The sequence below is a fragment of the Epinephelus fuscoguttatus genome, linkage group LG23 (assembly GCF_011397635.1).
Source record: "Epinephelus fuscoguttatus linkage group LG23, E.fuscoguttatus.final_Chr_v1".
Lineage (NCBI taxonomy): Eukaryota > Metazoa > Chordata > Actinopteri > Perciformes > Serranidae > Epinephelus > Epinephelus fuscoguttatus.
Genome location: NC_064774.1, coordinates 36,679,461 through 36,693,004, shown reverse-complemented (window position 1 = coordinate 36,693,004; position 13,544 = coordinate 36,679,461). Strand labels below are relative to the sequence as shown.

The 13,544-nt window shown below is 45.4% G+C and overlaps 1 protein-coding gene across 3 annotated transcripts in view; it reads right to left on the bottom strand.

Annotated features, from left to right (window-relative positions):
- Positions 1 to 13,544, bottom strand: part of sorcs2 (sortilin-related VPS10 domain containing receptor 2) — a 1,110,317-nt gene that overhangs the window by 33,243 nt on the left and 1,063,530 nt on the right. For all 3 annotated transcript variants that reach the window (XM_049568808.1, XM_049568804.1, XM_049568807.1), the window contains exons 15-16: positions 2,153 to 2,273; positions 1,879 to 2,012 (exon numbers count right to left, since the gene is read on the bottom strand). In XM_049568808.1, the coding sequence (XP_049424765.1) occupies positions 1,879 to 2,012; positions 2,153 to 2,273 (255 nt within the window). The remainder of the gene's footprint in view (positions 1 to 1,878; positions 2,013 to 2,152; positions 2,274 to 13,544) is intronic.

Sequence of the window (13,544 nt, the reverse complement as noted above, 5' to 3'; positions counted from 1 at the left end):
CAAAGGGGTATTTTTGGGTGCAAGGGTTTTGCGCCACTTTCCAGCACTGGACGCTTGGAGGCTTGCTTATAAACTTTCTCTTATATCATGACAATAATTCTGAAAATATTTGAGACAAGAAATGAGCCAAGCAGTTTCTGAATCTGTCATGATTTTAAATGGACAATGAGGGGCATCCACCAAATGACGCTGGACACCGGATTTGCTTAGCTAGTAGCCAGATTCATACAAATACTAGGTTTGTCATATTTTTGTTTTCAAAAATGTGTGACTCCCCATTGTGTCCACAAGTCTGTTGCTTGTTTCTTGTGTGTGAATTTTTATGCTGTTTGTTTGAACTATTTGCTCTTGTGTTCTTACGGTCCTTTCATACCTAACCTGTTTGGTTTGGTTAAAACAAACTCAGGTCCATTTGCACAGTTAGTATAGTTCGTACAGTACAGTGAAAGCTGTCAATTAAACCCCAGTGTGGACCAAACAACCGAACTGTGACTGCTTGAAAAGGTGGGTCTCAGTCTGCTTCCAAACAAACTCTGGTGTAGTTTGTTTGTGGTGTAAAAAAAAGAACCATCCAGAGGATTTTATGAAAGCAGAAAGGTGATTTTAGCAACAGCTAAACCAATAATAAATCTGATCGTGAAATCTGTCTGCCATCTCATCATTGATCCTGATAAAGGCCATGTATATCCCATAACCTATTTATGCTAATGCATACAGGTAACCATGGTAACACACATCCAAGTCAGTGAGGGTATTTTTACTGATTAAAAAAACTTCATTGTTTCTTACTCTGTGTACTTTGCCTTTTCATAAAGTCCATTAAAAAGTGTGTGACAGTGATCCCACAGTATCAATCATCACTGTACAAGACACCTTCTTTTCATCCCATCTCTATGTTAGTCACTATTTACAACATGGCATTTGCAGTCTTATAATAGCCGCCTGATAATGCTTACAATCAGTTATTTCTCTATGAGCTCATTGTGAAACCAAAGAACAGAAATATAAACATTTTAGAAGCATTGAAGTGCTGCTGCACAAACTTCTGTCAGTCACCAGAATTTAATTTTCCCATATGGGTCCTGATGGCCCTGATGATGCAAGATGACAAACGCCAAAACTGTCCAATCAACAAGTTACCTGTCAGTTGGTAGAACTGCATGTTTACTACTTTTGGTTCACTTGCAAAAAAAGTGAACAGGAACTGAACCAAAACTAAAATGTGTCATTTTTTTCTTTCTAGTGTGATCAAATGAACTGAACTACAGGTGTGAGAGCACTCTTAGCTCCCGATCACACAGACAGTTTTGCAGGTTGCAACCTTTTAACAGTAATTAGTAGCTAGTTCCTAAAATGCACAGGCAGGGGGTTTCTCGTCCATTGTTTACCAACTGTAATCTTGCTACGACCACCACCTCTCAAATCATGTGACTGGACAATGGAAAAAAATATGTTTTTCCCCTTTCTCCTCCGAGTTGAAGTTTTTTCAACTCAAGGAGTTCAGAGCGCTTCAGAAAAACACCAGGCGCCTTGAGCGCAGAAGAGCAACCCATAAACCATGAGGAAAAAGCTTGATTCAAATTAAAAACAATTACAAAAAGCCGCCTCAAGCTGCTGACTTGGCCAGGACTCCCTTGAAAAAGAGATTTTAAATCTCAATGGGAATGACTCATGGTTATATAAAGGTTAAATATATAAACATTTAAAATGATAACATATTTATTAAATATTTATTAATATTTATTAATATTAAAACATATTATATATTAGAATTTATATTTATTTATGCTGTATCTTACTACAACTTTCAGAAACAATAATCCAAGGAAATGTAATCTAAAGTCTGTTCAGTGTTTTCTTCATCTGTGCGGTGCTCACCAGTTGAAGTCTTTCTCTGTGCACTGACAGGGTTTGGTGGTAAGAGTTGATGTGTAGGTTTTTCCTTTGATACAGAATGCTGTTTCCTTCCTTCTCCTGAAACTCCGCTCCTGGCCCATAATGCACTTCTCTCCCTGAGTGACCATGGGGAAATGAGAATACAGTTTCAAATAAGCACATGTGTACTGTTTATGATGTGTCTGTACTGTTTTTGTGTGTGTGTGTGTGTGTGTGTGTGTGTGTGTGTGTTTGTGTGTGTGTGTGTGTGAATTACCTGCAGGCCTGTAAGCTGCCAGGACTCGTAGTCAGACTCAGTGCACTGCCGGGGGAAAGACTGCCTGAAGTCCACTTTGACCAACTCCCAGTCTGACCTGTAGCTGATGTGACCAAACACACTGTGAACAGAACACACACCACATATACAAAATTAACACATATTCTTATATTATACTTCTCCACATGTCGACATGTAGCTGTATCCAACTAACATAATTACAAATGTCAAATCTAATCTGTATCAGAGTAAGTTTATGCAGTTTTCTAATGGTGCTTTTTTTGGTAAAGAATCAGACTGACCTGATAAAAACAGCATTACCGTGATCTGGATACCAATTTGAAGTTTTAGTATCCAGATTCTAAGTACTTCGTTAAACCTGAACACAGACAGACATCCCCGACATCCACTGACACTGCACCAGCACACCTCATGCTCCATTCTTATCCTTCCTCATGAACAGAAACTCAGTCCCAACCAGGGGAGAACAATCCACCATTTCTTGGAAGAGAACCATGCCATCAGATATGAAGATGCTGACTCCCATTCCAACCACTTCACACTCAACTACAAACTGCTCCGGTGCATGCTGGAAGTCACCGTTTGATGAAGCCTAATTCTTTTGGCTTCATCAGACAATGACTTCCAGGCTCATAAGCCTGGCATCACCAAACATCTTCCCTACAGTAATGTCTTCCATGAGTTCACCTGGAACTCCAAAACAGCAAGTATGTTAAGTCTGTTCCTTCAACAAAAACTTGTGGGCAACAGCACTCACAAAAGACAAAAAAGTCGTCGTCGTCCTCCGCTTATCCGGGTCCGGGTCGCGGGGGCAGCAGCCTCAGCAAGGAAGCCCAGACAGTCCTCTCCCCAGCCACTTCCATCAGCTCTTCCGCGGGAACCCCGAGGCGTTCCCAGGCCAGCCGGGTGATGTAGTCCCTCCAGCGTGTCCTGGGGCGGCCCCGAGGTCTCCTCCCGGTTGGACATGCCCGAAACACCTCCCAAGGGAGGCGTCCGGAAGGCATCCTTACCAGATGCCCGAACCACCTCAACTGGCTCCTCTCGATGTGGAGGAGCAGCGGCTCTACTCCGAGTCCCTCCCGAATGTCTGAGCTCCTCACCCTATCCCTAAGGCTGAGCCCAGCCACCCTGCGGAGGAAACTCATTTCGGCCGCTTGTATTCGCGATCTCATTCTTTCGGTCACTACCCAGAGCTCATGACCATAGGTGAGGGTTGGAACGAAGATCGACCGGTAAATCAAGAGCTTCGCTTTCTGGCCAAGCTCCCTTTTCACCACAACGGACCGGTTAAGCGCCCGCATCACTGCTGACGCTGCCCCAATCCGCCTGTCAATCTCCCGCTCCATCCTACCCTCACTCGTGAACAAGATCCCGAGATACTTAAACTCCTCCACCTGAGGAAGGACCTCCCCCCTGACCTGGAGTGGGCAATCCACCCTTTTCCGGCTGAGGACCATGGCCTCGGACTTGGAGGTTCTGATTCTCATCCCAGCCGCTTCACACTCGGCTGCGAACCAGCGAGAGCTGGAGGTCACTGCTCGATGGAGCTAGGAGGACCACGTCATCCGCAAAAAGCAGGGACGAGATTCTCCCATCACCGAACCTGACACCCTCCACCACTCGGCTGCGCCTAGAAATTCTGTCCATAAAAGTTATGAACAGAACCGGTGACAAAGGGCAGCCCTGGCGGAGTCCAACCCTCACCGGGAACAGGTCCGACTTACTGCCAGCCACGCGACCCAGACTCATGCTCCTTCGGTACAGGGACTGGATGGCCCTTAGCAAGGGGCCACCCACCCCATACTCCCGGAGCACCCCCCACAGGATGCCCCTGGGGACACGGTCGTAAGCCTTCTCCAAATCCACAAAACACATGTGGACTGGTTGGGCGAACTCCCATGCCCCTCCAGCACCCTGGCGAGGGTAAAGAGCTGGTCCACGGTTCCGCGTCCGGGACGAAAACCACATTGCTCCTCCTCGATCCGAGGTTCAACTATCGACCGGACCCTCTTCTCCAGCACCCTGGAGTAGACCTTACCGGGTAGGCTGAGGAGTGTGATGCCCCTGTAGTTGGAACACACCCTCTGGTCCCCTTTCTTGAAAATGGGGACCACCACCCCGGTCTGCCACTCCAGGGGCACTGCCCCCGATGTCCACGCAATGTTGCAGAGGCGTGTCAGCCAAGACAGCCCTACAACATCCAGAGCCTTGAGATATCCGGGACGAATCTCATCCACCCCCGGGGCTCCGCCGCCTCGGAGTTGTTTCACCACCTCGGCGACTTCTGCCCCAGAAATTGGACGACCCGCCCCTGAGACCCCCGTCTCTGTTTCCTCACTGGAATACGTGTTGGTGGGATTGAGGAGCTCCTCAAAGTATTCCTTCCACCGCCCGACAATGTCCCCAGTTGACGTCAGCAGCTCCCCGCCCCCACTGTAAACAGTGTGAGCAAGTTGCCGCCTTCCCCCCCTGAGGCGCCGGACGGTTTGCCAGAACCTCTTTGGAGCCGATCGATAGTCTTCCTCCATGGCCTCACCGAACTCCTCCCACGCCCGAGTTTTTGCCTCAACGACTGCCGCCGCCGCCGCGCTCCGCTTGGCCCGCCGGTACCCGTCAGCTGCTTCCGGAGACCCACAGACCAACCATGCCCTGTAGGCCTCCTTCTTCAGCCTGATGGCTCCCCTCACCTCTGGTGTCCACCAGCGGGTTCGGGGATTACCGCCGCGACTGGCACCAGCGGCCTTGCGGCCACAGCTCACAACCGCCGCCTCAACAATGGCAGAGCGGAGCAAAGTCCATTCGGACTCAACGTCCCCCTCCGCCCTCGACGCGCGTTGAAGCTCTCCCGGAGGTGGGAGTTGAAGATCATCTGGACAGGTTCTTCCGCCAGGGCGTTCCCAGCAGACCCTCACTGTTCGCTTGGGCCTGCCAGATCTGCGCGACGTCTTCCCCACCATCTGATCCAACTCACCACCAGGTGGTGATCAGTTGACAGCTCTGCTCCTCTCTTCACCCGAGTGTCCAGAACATATGGCCGCAGGTCAAATGATACGACTACAAAGTCGATCATTGACCTGCGACCTAGGCTGTCCTGGTGCCACGTGCACCGATGGACATCCTTATGTTTGAACATGGTGTTAGTTATGGCCAAACTGCGACCCGCACAGAAGTCCAATAACTGAACACCACTCGAGTTCAGATCGGGCAGGCCGTTCCTCCCAATCACGCCTCCAGGTCCCGCTGTCATTGCCCACATGAGCGTTGAAGTCCCCCAGCAGAACAATGGAGTCCCCGGTTGGGGCACTGTCCAGCACCCGTCCCAGGGACTCCAAAAAGGGTGGGTACTCTGAACTGTTGTTCGGTGCATAAGCACAGACAACAGTCAGGACCCGTTCCCCGACCCGAAGGTGCAGGGAAGCAACCCTTTCGTCTACTGGGGTAAACCCCAACGTACAGGCAGAGAGTCTGGGGGCTATCAGAAAGCCCACCCCGGCCCTCCGCCTCTCACCCGGAGCAACTCCAGCGAAGGAGAGAGTCCAACCCCTCTCAAGGACTAGGGCTCCAGAGCCAGAACTATGTGTCGAGGTGAGGCCGACTATATCTAGCCGGTAACGCTCAGCCTCTTCCACAAGCTCCGGCTCCTTCCCCGCCAGAGAGGTGACATTCCATGTCCCAAGAGCCAACTTCTGTAACCGAGGATCGGACCGCCAAGGCCCCCGCCTTGGTCTGCTGCCCAATCCACATTGCACCGAACCCTTCTGGATCTCTCTACGGGTGGTGGGCCTGCAGGGGACCGAACCCATGTAACCGGTTCGGGCTGGGCCCGGCCGGACCCCATGGGCGAAGGCCCGACCACCAGGCGCTCGCCCACGGACCCCAACCCCAGGCCTGGCTCCAGGGCGGGGCCCCGGTAACCCTCCGGGCCGGGTACACTTGTCCTTGATCATAACCATCATGAAGGGTCTTTTGAACCGTTCTTCGTCTGACCCTTCGCCCAGAACCAATCTGCCAAGGGAAACCCTACCAGGGGCAAAATGCCCCCGACAGCATAGCTCCTAGGGTCATTAGGGCACTCAAACTCCTCCACCACGATAAGGTGACGGTTCTTGGAGGAAAAAGTCAAAATGTATAATTTAATCGGCCTAAGCCTTCTTCAGTGTATCAAACAGAGACAAAGACACTGAATGCCTGCTATACATACACATATTGTGTATATATATATATATACACATACATTGTGGGGCGGCAGTAGCTCAGTCCATAGGGACTTGGGTTGGGAACCGGAGGGTCGCCTGTTCGAGTCCCCGTCCGGACCAGATATGGAGCGTGGACTGGTGGCTGGAGAGGTGCCACTTCACCTCCTGGGCACAGCCGAGGTGCCCTTGAGCAAGGCACTGAACCCCCCAACTGCTCGGGGCACCTGACCAAGGGCCCCTCACTCTGACATCTCTCCACTGTGTCCATGTATAGGTCCTGTTTGTGCATGTGTGTGTCTTTTGGACCTGTGTGTAATTGACAAGCAAGAGTGAAAACATTGAATTTCCTCTCAGGGGGATTAATAAAGTAAATAAACTTAACTATAAACTTAAACATAGGTAAAGTTCTAGCACCAATCACAATGCAAGGTATAATGAGAGGCAATAGAAACCATATGTGCTGCAGCTGCAGCCAATGACAGGCTGGCACAGAACAATTGTCAAGACTGTTGCACCTGAATCAATTCATAAATAGAAACATGCAAATACATTGAAACATAAGAACATTTAGTTATTCAGACTCAGACTAGTTGAATGGGAAAAGGGGAGAATTAAAGTCACTGAAAAGAGGCTGAAAAAAGGCTTTTAAGTCATGGGACATAACTCTACTAGGGACTAAAAGAACCCGAGCTAAATAGTCTGAACCTAATACACACCAATATCAATACTCAAAAATGTAAAGTAGGAAAAGTTTAAAAATGATTACAGGGCTCCACTAATCCATTGTATAAAACAGAAAGCCTTAAGAATGGAGGGGACAGTTAAGGTAAAACAAGTCTCTAAAAAAGAGAGATCCTTAAATTACAAAAGGGGAAATTAGGGGCTTCAAGGATAAATGTAACCACTGTAAAATGTTGAATACAAATGTAACAAAAAAAGTCTCTCAGGGAGGACTCTCAGTTTGCAAGATATGTATCCATTTAGCTTCTCTTTGCAATAAGAGTTTGTCTCTATCACCACCTCTTCTGGATGGATCATATCAATCCCCTGAAATGTGAGTGTGCAGACATCATGCAACAGAATTAAAATGTCCGGCCACTGGGGATTTCTCATCTCTGTTTCTGATGCTACATTTATGCTCAGAAATCCTTATTTTCAATTCGCACTTAGTTTTACCGACATAACCCAGTGCACATGGACATTTAAGAAGATACACTACATATTTGCTTTTGCAGGTAATTCTGTTTGTTATGCGGAACTTTTTGCCCATATGGGGATGTAGAAAAATGTCCCCTTTAATCATGGCGCTACATTGGGCACTTAAAACAAGGAAAATTACCACCAAGAAGGTTAGAAGGAGAAAGAAAATGTTGAGGTGGAACGTAACAGTCAGATTTGACTAAAATGTCTCTTATATTCCTGGCACGTGTATGTCCAAAGATAGGCGGGGCCTGGAAAGAATATCCTATGAGAGGATCACCAGCTAAAATGTGCCAGTGTTTCAAAACAACCTGCTTAATATCATAAGATAATGGAGAAAAGGTGGTGGCTAAAACCAATTTTAGTCCCTTCTTGGGGGAGGTTTAAAGGATAATAAACCACTCCTATTAACATTTTTAGCTTTATCAAAGCAGGATTGGACCACTGAATCATGATAACCCCTACTGTTGAAACGGTCATACATTTCATGAGCCTGTTCATTAAAGGCATCGTCGGAGCTGCAGATTCTCTTTGCTCTTTTTAGAGACTTGTTTTACCTTAACAGTCCCCTCCATTATTAAGGCTTTCTATTTTATACAATGTATTAGTGGAGCCCTGTAATCATTTTTAAACTTTTCCTACTTTACATTTTTGAGTATTGATATTGGTGTGTATTAGGTTCAGACTATTTAGCTTGGGTTCTTTTAGTCCCTAGCAGAGTTACTGTATGTCCCGTGACTTAAAAGCCTTTTTTCAGCCTCTTTTCAGTGACTTTAATTCTCCCCTTTTCCCATTCAACTAGTCTGAGTCTGAATAACTTGTATGTTCTTATGTTTCAATGTATTTGCATGTTTCTATTTATGAACTGATTCAGGTGCAACAGTCTTGACAATTGTTCTGTGTCAGCCTGTCACTGGTTGCAGCTGCAGCACATATGGTTTCTATTGCCTCTCATTATACCTTGCATTGTGATTGGTGCTAGATCTTTACTTATGTGTATATATAGCAGGCATTCAGTGTCTTTGTCTCTGTTTGATACAGTGAAGAAGGCTTAGGCTGAAATGCTTATGACCGTGTGTTGCCCTATTAAATTATACATTTTGACTTTTTTGTCTTTTGTGAGTGCTGTTGCCCACAAGTTTTTGGAATCACTCTGCAACTTGCACCCATTGTGTTTTAAAAAAATATTGGAGTTGTGCAGACGCACAGCAAGTCTGTTCCTAAAAAAAACAAAACAAAAAAAGGCCTTCCCGCCTTCCCCATGAAATCAATCAATCAATTTTATTTATAAAGCCCAATATCACAAATCACAATTTGCCTCACAGGGCTTTACAGCATACGACATCCCTCTGTCCTTAAGACCCTCACAGCGGATAAGGAAAAACTCCCCAAAAAAGAACCCCTTTAACGGGGAAAAAAAACGGTAGAAACCTCAGGAAGAGCAACTGAGGAGGGATCCCTCTTCCAGGACGGACAGACGTGCAATAGATGTCGTACAGAACAGATCAGCATAATAAATTAACAGTAATCCATATGACACAGGGAGAGAGAGAGAGAGAGAGAGAGAGAGAGAGATGCAGGTAATGACAGTAGCTTACAACAACATTAATGAAAGTAATAATATTATAGTTATAGTTCTGGTTACTGCGGTACAATATGTTGAAAGTATATATTAATACCTGGCAGTATACATGTGTGACAATAATCATATGTGTATAATAACAGAAGAAGTATGACTAATGACTAATGATGGCAGCAGCAGCAGGAGGCATCTGGCGGGACCACGGCAGCAGCACAACCACACACGTCACGCTGTCCAGGCACCGCTGTGATATGAGTTAATCTGAGAGACAGTGGAGCACAAAGGCTCCGGAGAAGAAGCCGAGTTAGTGACATCCAGAATGGCCGGGTTAGCAAGATGCAGTAATAGGATACGAGAGAGAGAGAGAGAGAGAGAGAGAGAGAGAGAGAGAGAGAGAGAAGGAGAGAAGGGGCCCGGTGTATTATAGAGGGGTCCTCTGGCAGACTAGGCCTAAGTCAGCCTAACTAAGGGCTGGTACAGGACAAGCCTGAGCCAGCCCTAACTATAAGCTTTATCAAAGAGGAAAGTCTTAAGTCTAGTCTTAAATGTGGAGACGGTGTCTGCCTCCCAGACCGTAACAGGAAGATGATTCCACAGGAGAGGAGCCTGATAGCTAAAGGCTCTGGCTCCTGATCTACTTTTGGAGATTTTAGGGACCACGAGTAACCCTGCGTTCTCAGAGCGCAGTGTTCTGGTGGGATAATATGGCACTATGAGCTCTCTAAGATATGACGGAGCTTGACCATTTAGAGCTTTATAAGTTAACAGTAGGATATTAAATTCAATTCTGGATTTTACAGGGAGCCAGTGCAGAGAAGCTAAAACAGGAGAGATATGATCGCGTTTATTAGTTCCTGTTAGTACACGTGCTGCTGCATTCTGAATTAGCTGGAGAGTTTTTAAGGACTTACTAGAGCTACCTGATAATAGAGAGTTACAGTAATCCAGCCTTGAGGTAACAAAAGTGTGGACCAATTTTTCTGCATCTTTTCGGGTCAGGATAGGCCTAATTTTCGCAATATTACGCAGATGAAAAAATGCAGTCCGTGAGGTTTGCTTTAAATGAGAATTAAAAGACAAATCTTGATCAAAGGTTTCTTACGGTAGTGGCAGGGGCCAGAGCAATGGCCAGAGCAGGGGCCAGAGCAATGCCATCTAGAGAAACTATGTCATCAGATAAAGAGTCTCTGAGTTGTTTGGGGCCAAGAACAATAACTTCAGTTTTGTCTGAATTTAACATCAGGAAATTGGTGCTCATCCAAGTTTTTATGTCTTTAAGGCAATTATGGAGTTTAGTTAATTGATTGCTTTCTTCTGGCTTCATTGATAAATACAACTGAGTATCATCCGCATAACAATGGAAATTTATAGAGTGATTTCTAATGATGTTACCTAAAGGAAGCATATATAGAGTAAACAGGATTGATCCGAGCACAGAACTCATGGAACTCCAAAACAAACTTTAGTACGTAAGGATGGTTCATTGAACGCCAACAAATTGAAAACGATCAGATAAATAAGATTTAAACCAGCTTAGTGCTGAACCTTTTAAGCCAATTATGATCCAGTCTCTGCAGCAGAATTTGATGGTCAAACGCCGCACTAAGATCTAATAAAACAAGTACAGAGACGTCCTTTGTCTGAAGCAATCAGAAGGTCATTTGTAATTTTAACTAGAGCTGTCTCAGTGCTATGATGCACTCTAAATCCTGACTGAAATTCCTCAAATAAATTATTATCCTGGAGAAAATCACACAGCTATTCTGCGACTACTTTCTCAAGGATCTTTGACATAAAGGGAAGATTAGATATTGGTCTATAATTGGCTAACACCTCTGATCCAGGTGGGCTTTTTTAGTAGAGGTTTAATTACAGCTATCTTAAAAGACTGTGGTACATAGCCTGGTAATAAGGATATATTGATCATATCTAATATATGAGTGTTAACTAAAGGAAAGACCTCCTTAAGTAGCCTAGTTGGGATGGGGTCTAAGAGACACGTTGATGATTTAGATGAAGAAATTACTGCAAATAATTCTTGAAGAGAAATTGGGGGAGAAGCACCCAAATATATATTAGATTTTACAACTGTGTTTGAGGTTAGATAGGTACTATCTAAGGGCAGGAGGTCATGAATTTTGCCTCTAATAGTTAGAATTTTGTCATTAAAAAAGCTCATAAAATCATTACTGCTAAGGGCTAAGGGAATACAAGGCTCAATAGAGCTTGACTCTCAGTCAGCCTGGCTACAGTGCTGAAAAGAAAGAAATCCTGGGGTTGTTCATTGTCTTCTATTAGAGCTGAGTAATAGTTTGCTCTGGGCATGTGAGGCCCTCTTATAAGTTTTGAGACTGTCTGTCCAGATTAAACAGATTCTTTCCAGTTTGGTTAATCGCCAATTCCTTTCAAATTTTCGCGAAATTTGTTTTAACTTACGGGTTTGACAGTTATACCAAGGAGCGAACTTTCTTTGCATTTTTAACTTCTTTTTAAGAGGAGCTACAGAGTCGAGCGTTGTTCGTAGCGAGCCTACGGTGCTATCAACAAAATGATCAATTCCCGAGAGGTTAAAGTCGGCACGGGAAACCTCTGTTACTGAAGGTATTGGTATTGAATTTAACGACGAAGTAATCTTTTCCTTAAGTTTTGCGACAGCACTATCTGATAAACATCTAGTATAGTAACTGTTGCTGAGTGGCGTGTAATCGAGTAAAAAGAAATCAAAAGTAATCAGATAATGATCCGATAGCGAGGGATTCTGTGGAAAGACTTTTAGGTTATCAATTTCAATTCCATACGTCAGAACTAGATCGAGGGTATGGTTAAAACAATGAGTGGGTTCATGTACACCCTGACTGAAGCCAATGGAGTCTAATAATGAGATAAACGCGGTAGCCAGAGAGTCATTATCAACGTCGACATGAATGTTAAAATCGCCTACAATAATAACTTTATCTGATTTAAGAACTAAACTGGATAAAAACTCTGAGAATTCAGATAAAAATTCAGAATACGGGCCAGGAGCACGGTACACTATAACAAATAAAAGTGGCTGTGAGGTTTTCCAGGTCGGATGTAAAAGACTAAGAACGAGGCTTTCAAATGAATTATAATCTAGTTTAGGTTTAGGACTGATTAACAGGCTAGAGTTAAAAATGGCTGCAACTCCCCCTCCTCGGCCGCTGCCTCGAGGAATGTGGGTATTATTATGACTGGGAGGAGTGGACTCATTTAGACTGACATATTCATCTTGACACAGCCAGGTTTCAGTGAGACTGAGTAAATCAATATGATTATCTGATGTTAATTCGTTTACTAACACTGCTTTAGACGATAGAGACCTGATATTCAACAGTCCGCATTTAATTCTCCTGTTTTGTCTTTCTGTCACAGAAGAGGTTTTAATTTTTATGAGGTTGTTATGCACAACTCCTCTTTGTTTAATTTTAGATTTAGATAATTTAGGTGGTCGGGGGACAGACACCGTTTGTATAAAACTATTAAAACTATGGCTGGGTAACTGAACTAGAAGCTCAGAGAGGCGTTTAGGACTGCGTCTCCGAGTCCTGGTCTCAACTCTGGGTTCTCCTAATAAGACCAGGTTTTCCCCAGAAAGTTTGCCAATTATTAACGAAACCCACATCGTTTGCTGGACACCACCTGGACAGCCAGCGATTAAATGATGACATGCGGCTAAACATGTCATCACTGGTCAGATTTGGGAGGGGTCCAGAGAAAACTACGGAGTCCGACATCGTTTTGCGTATTCACACGAAACAATATTAATTTTAGTGACCTCCGATTGGCGTAACCGGGTGTCATTGCCGCCGACGTGAATAACAATCTTACTGAATCTACGTTTAGCTTTAGCCAGCAGCTTTAAATCTGATTCAATGTCGCCCGCTCTGGCCCCAGGGATACATTTGACTATGGCCGCTGGTGTTGCTAACTTCACGTTTCTCAGAATAGAGCTGCCAATAACCAGAGTTTTATCCTCAGCGGGTGTGTCGCTGAGTGGGGAAAAGCGGTTGGAAACGTGAACAGGCTGGTGGTGAGCCATGGGCTTCGGCTTGGAGCTGTACTTCTGGCGGACCGTGACACAACCTCCCGGCTGAACGGGAGTTACCGGAGGACAGTTAGCAGAGGCTAAGGCTATGCTGTGTGGCTCCGCACCGGCTACAGGGGACTGGCTAACTACCGCAGCTGCTGAATGGTTTTCCATGGTGCGGAGCCGCGCTTCTAATTCACTAAGCCTCGCCTCCAATGCAGCAAATAAGCTACATTTGTTACAATTACCACTGTCGCTAAAGGAGGCAGAGGCATAACTGAACATTTGACACACCGGGCAAGAAAGAGCAGGAGAAGGAGAAGCCATGGCTAAGCTAATGTAGCT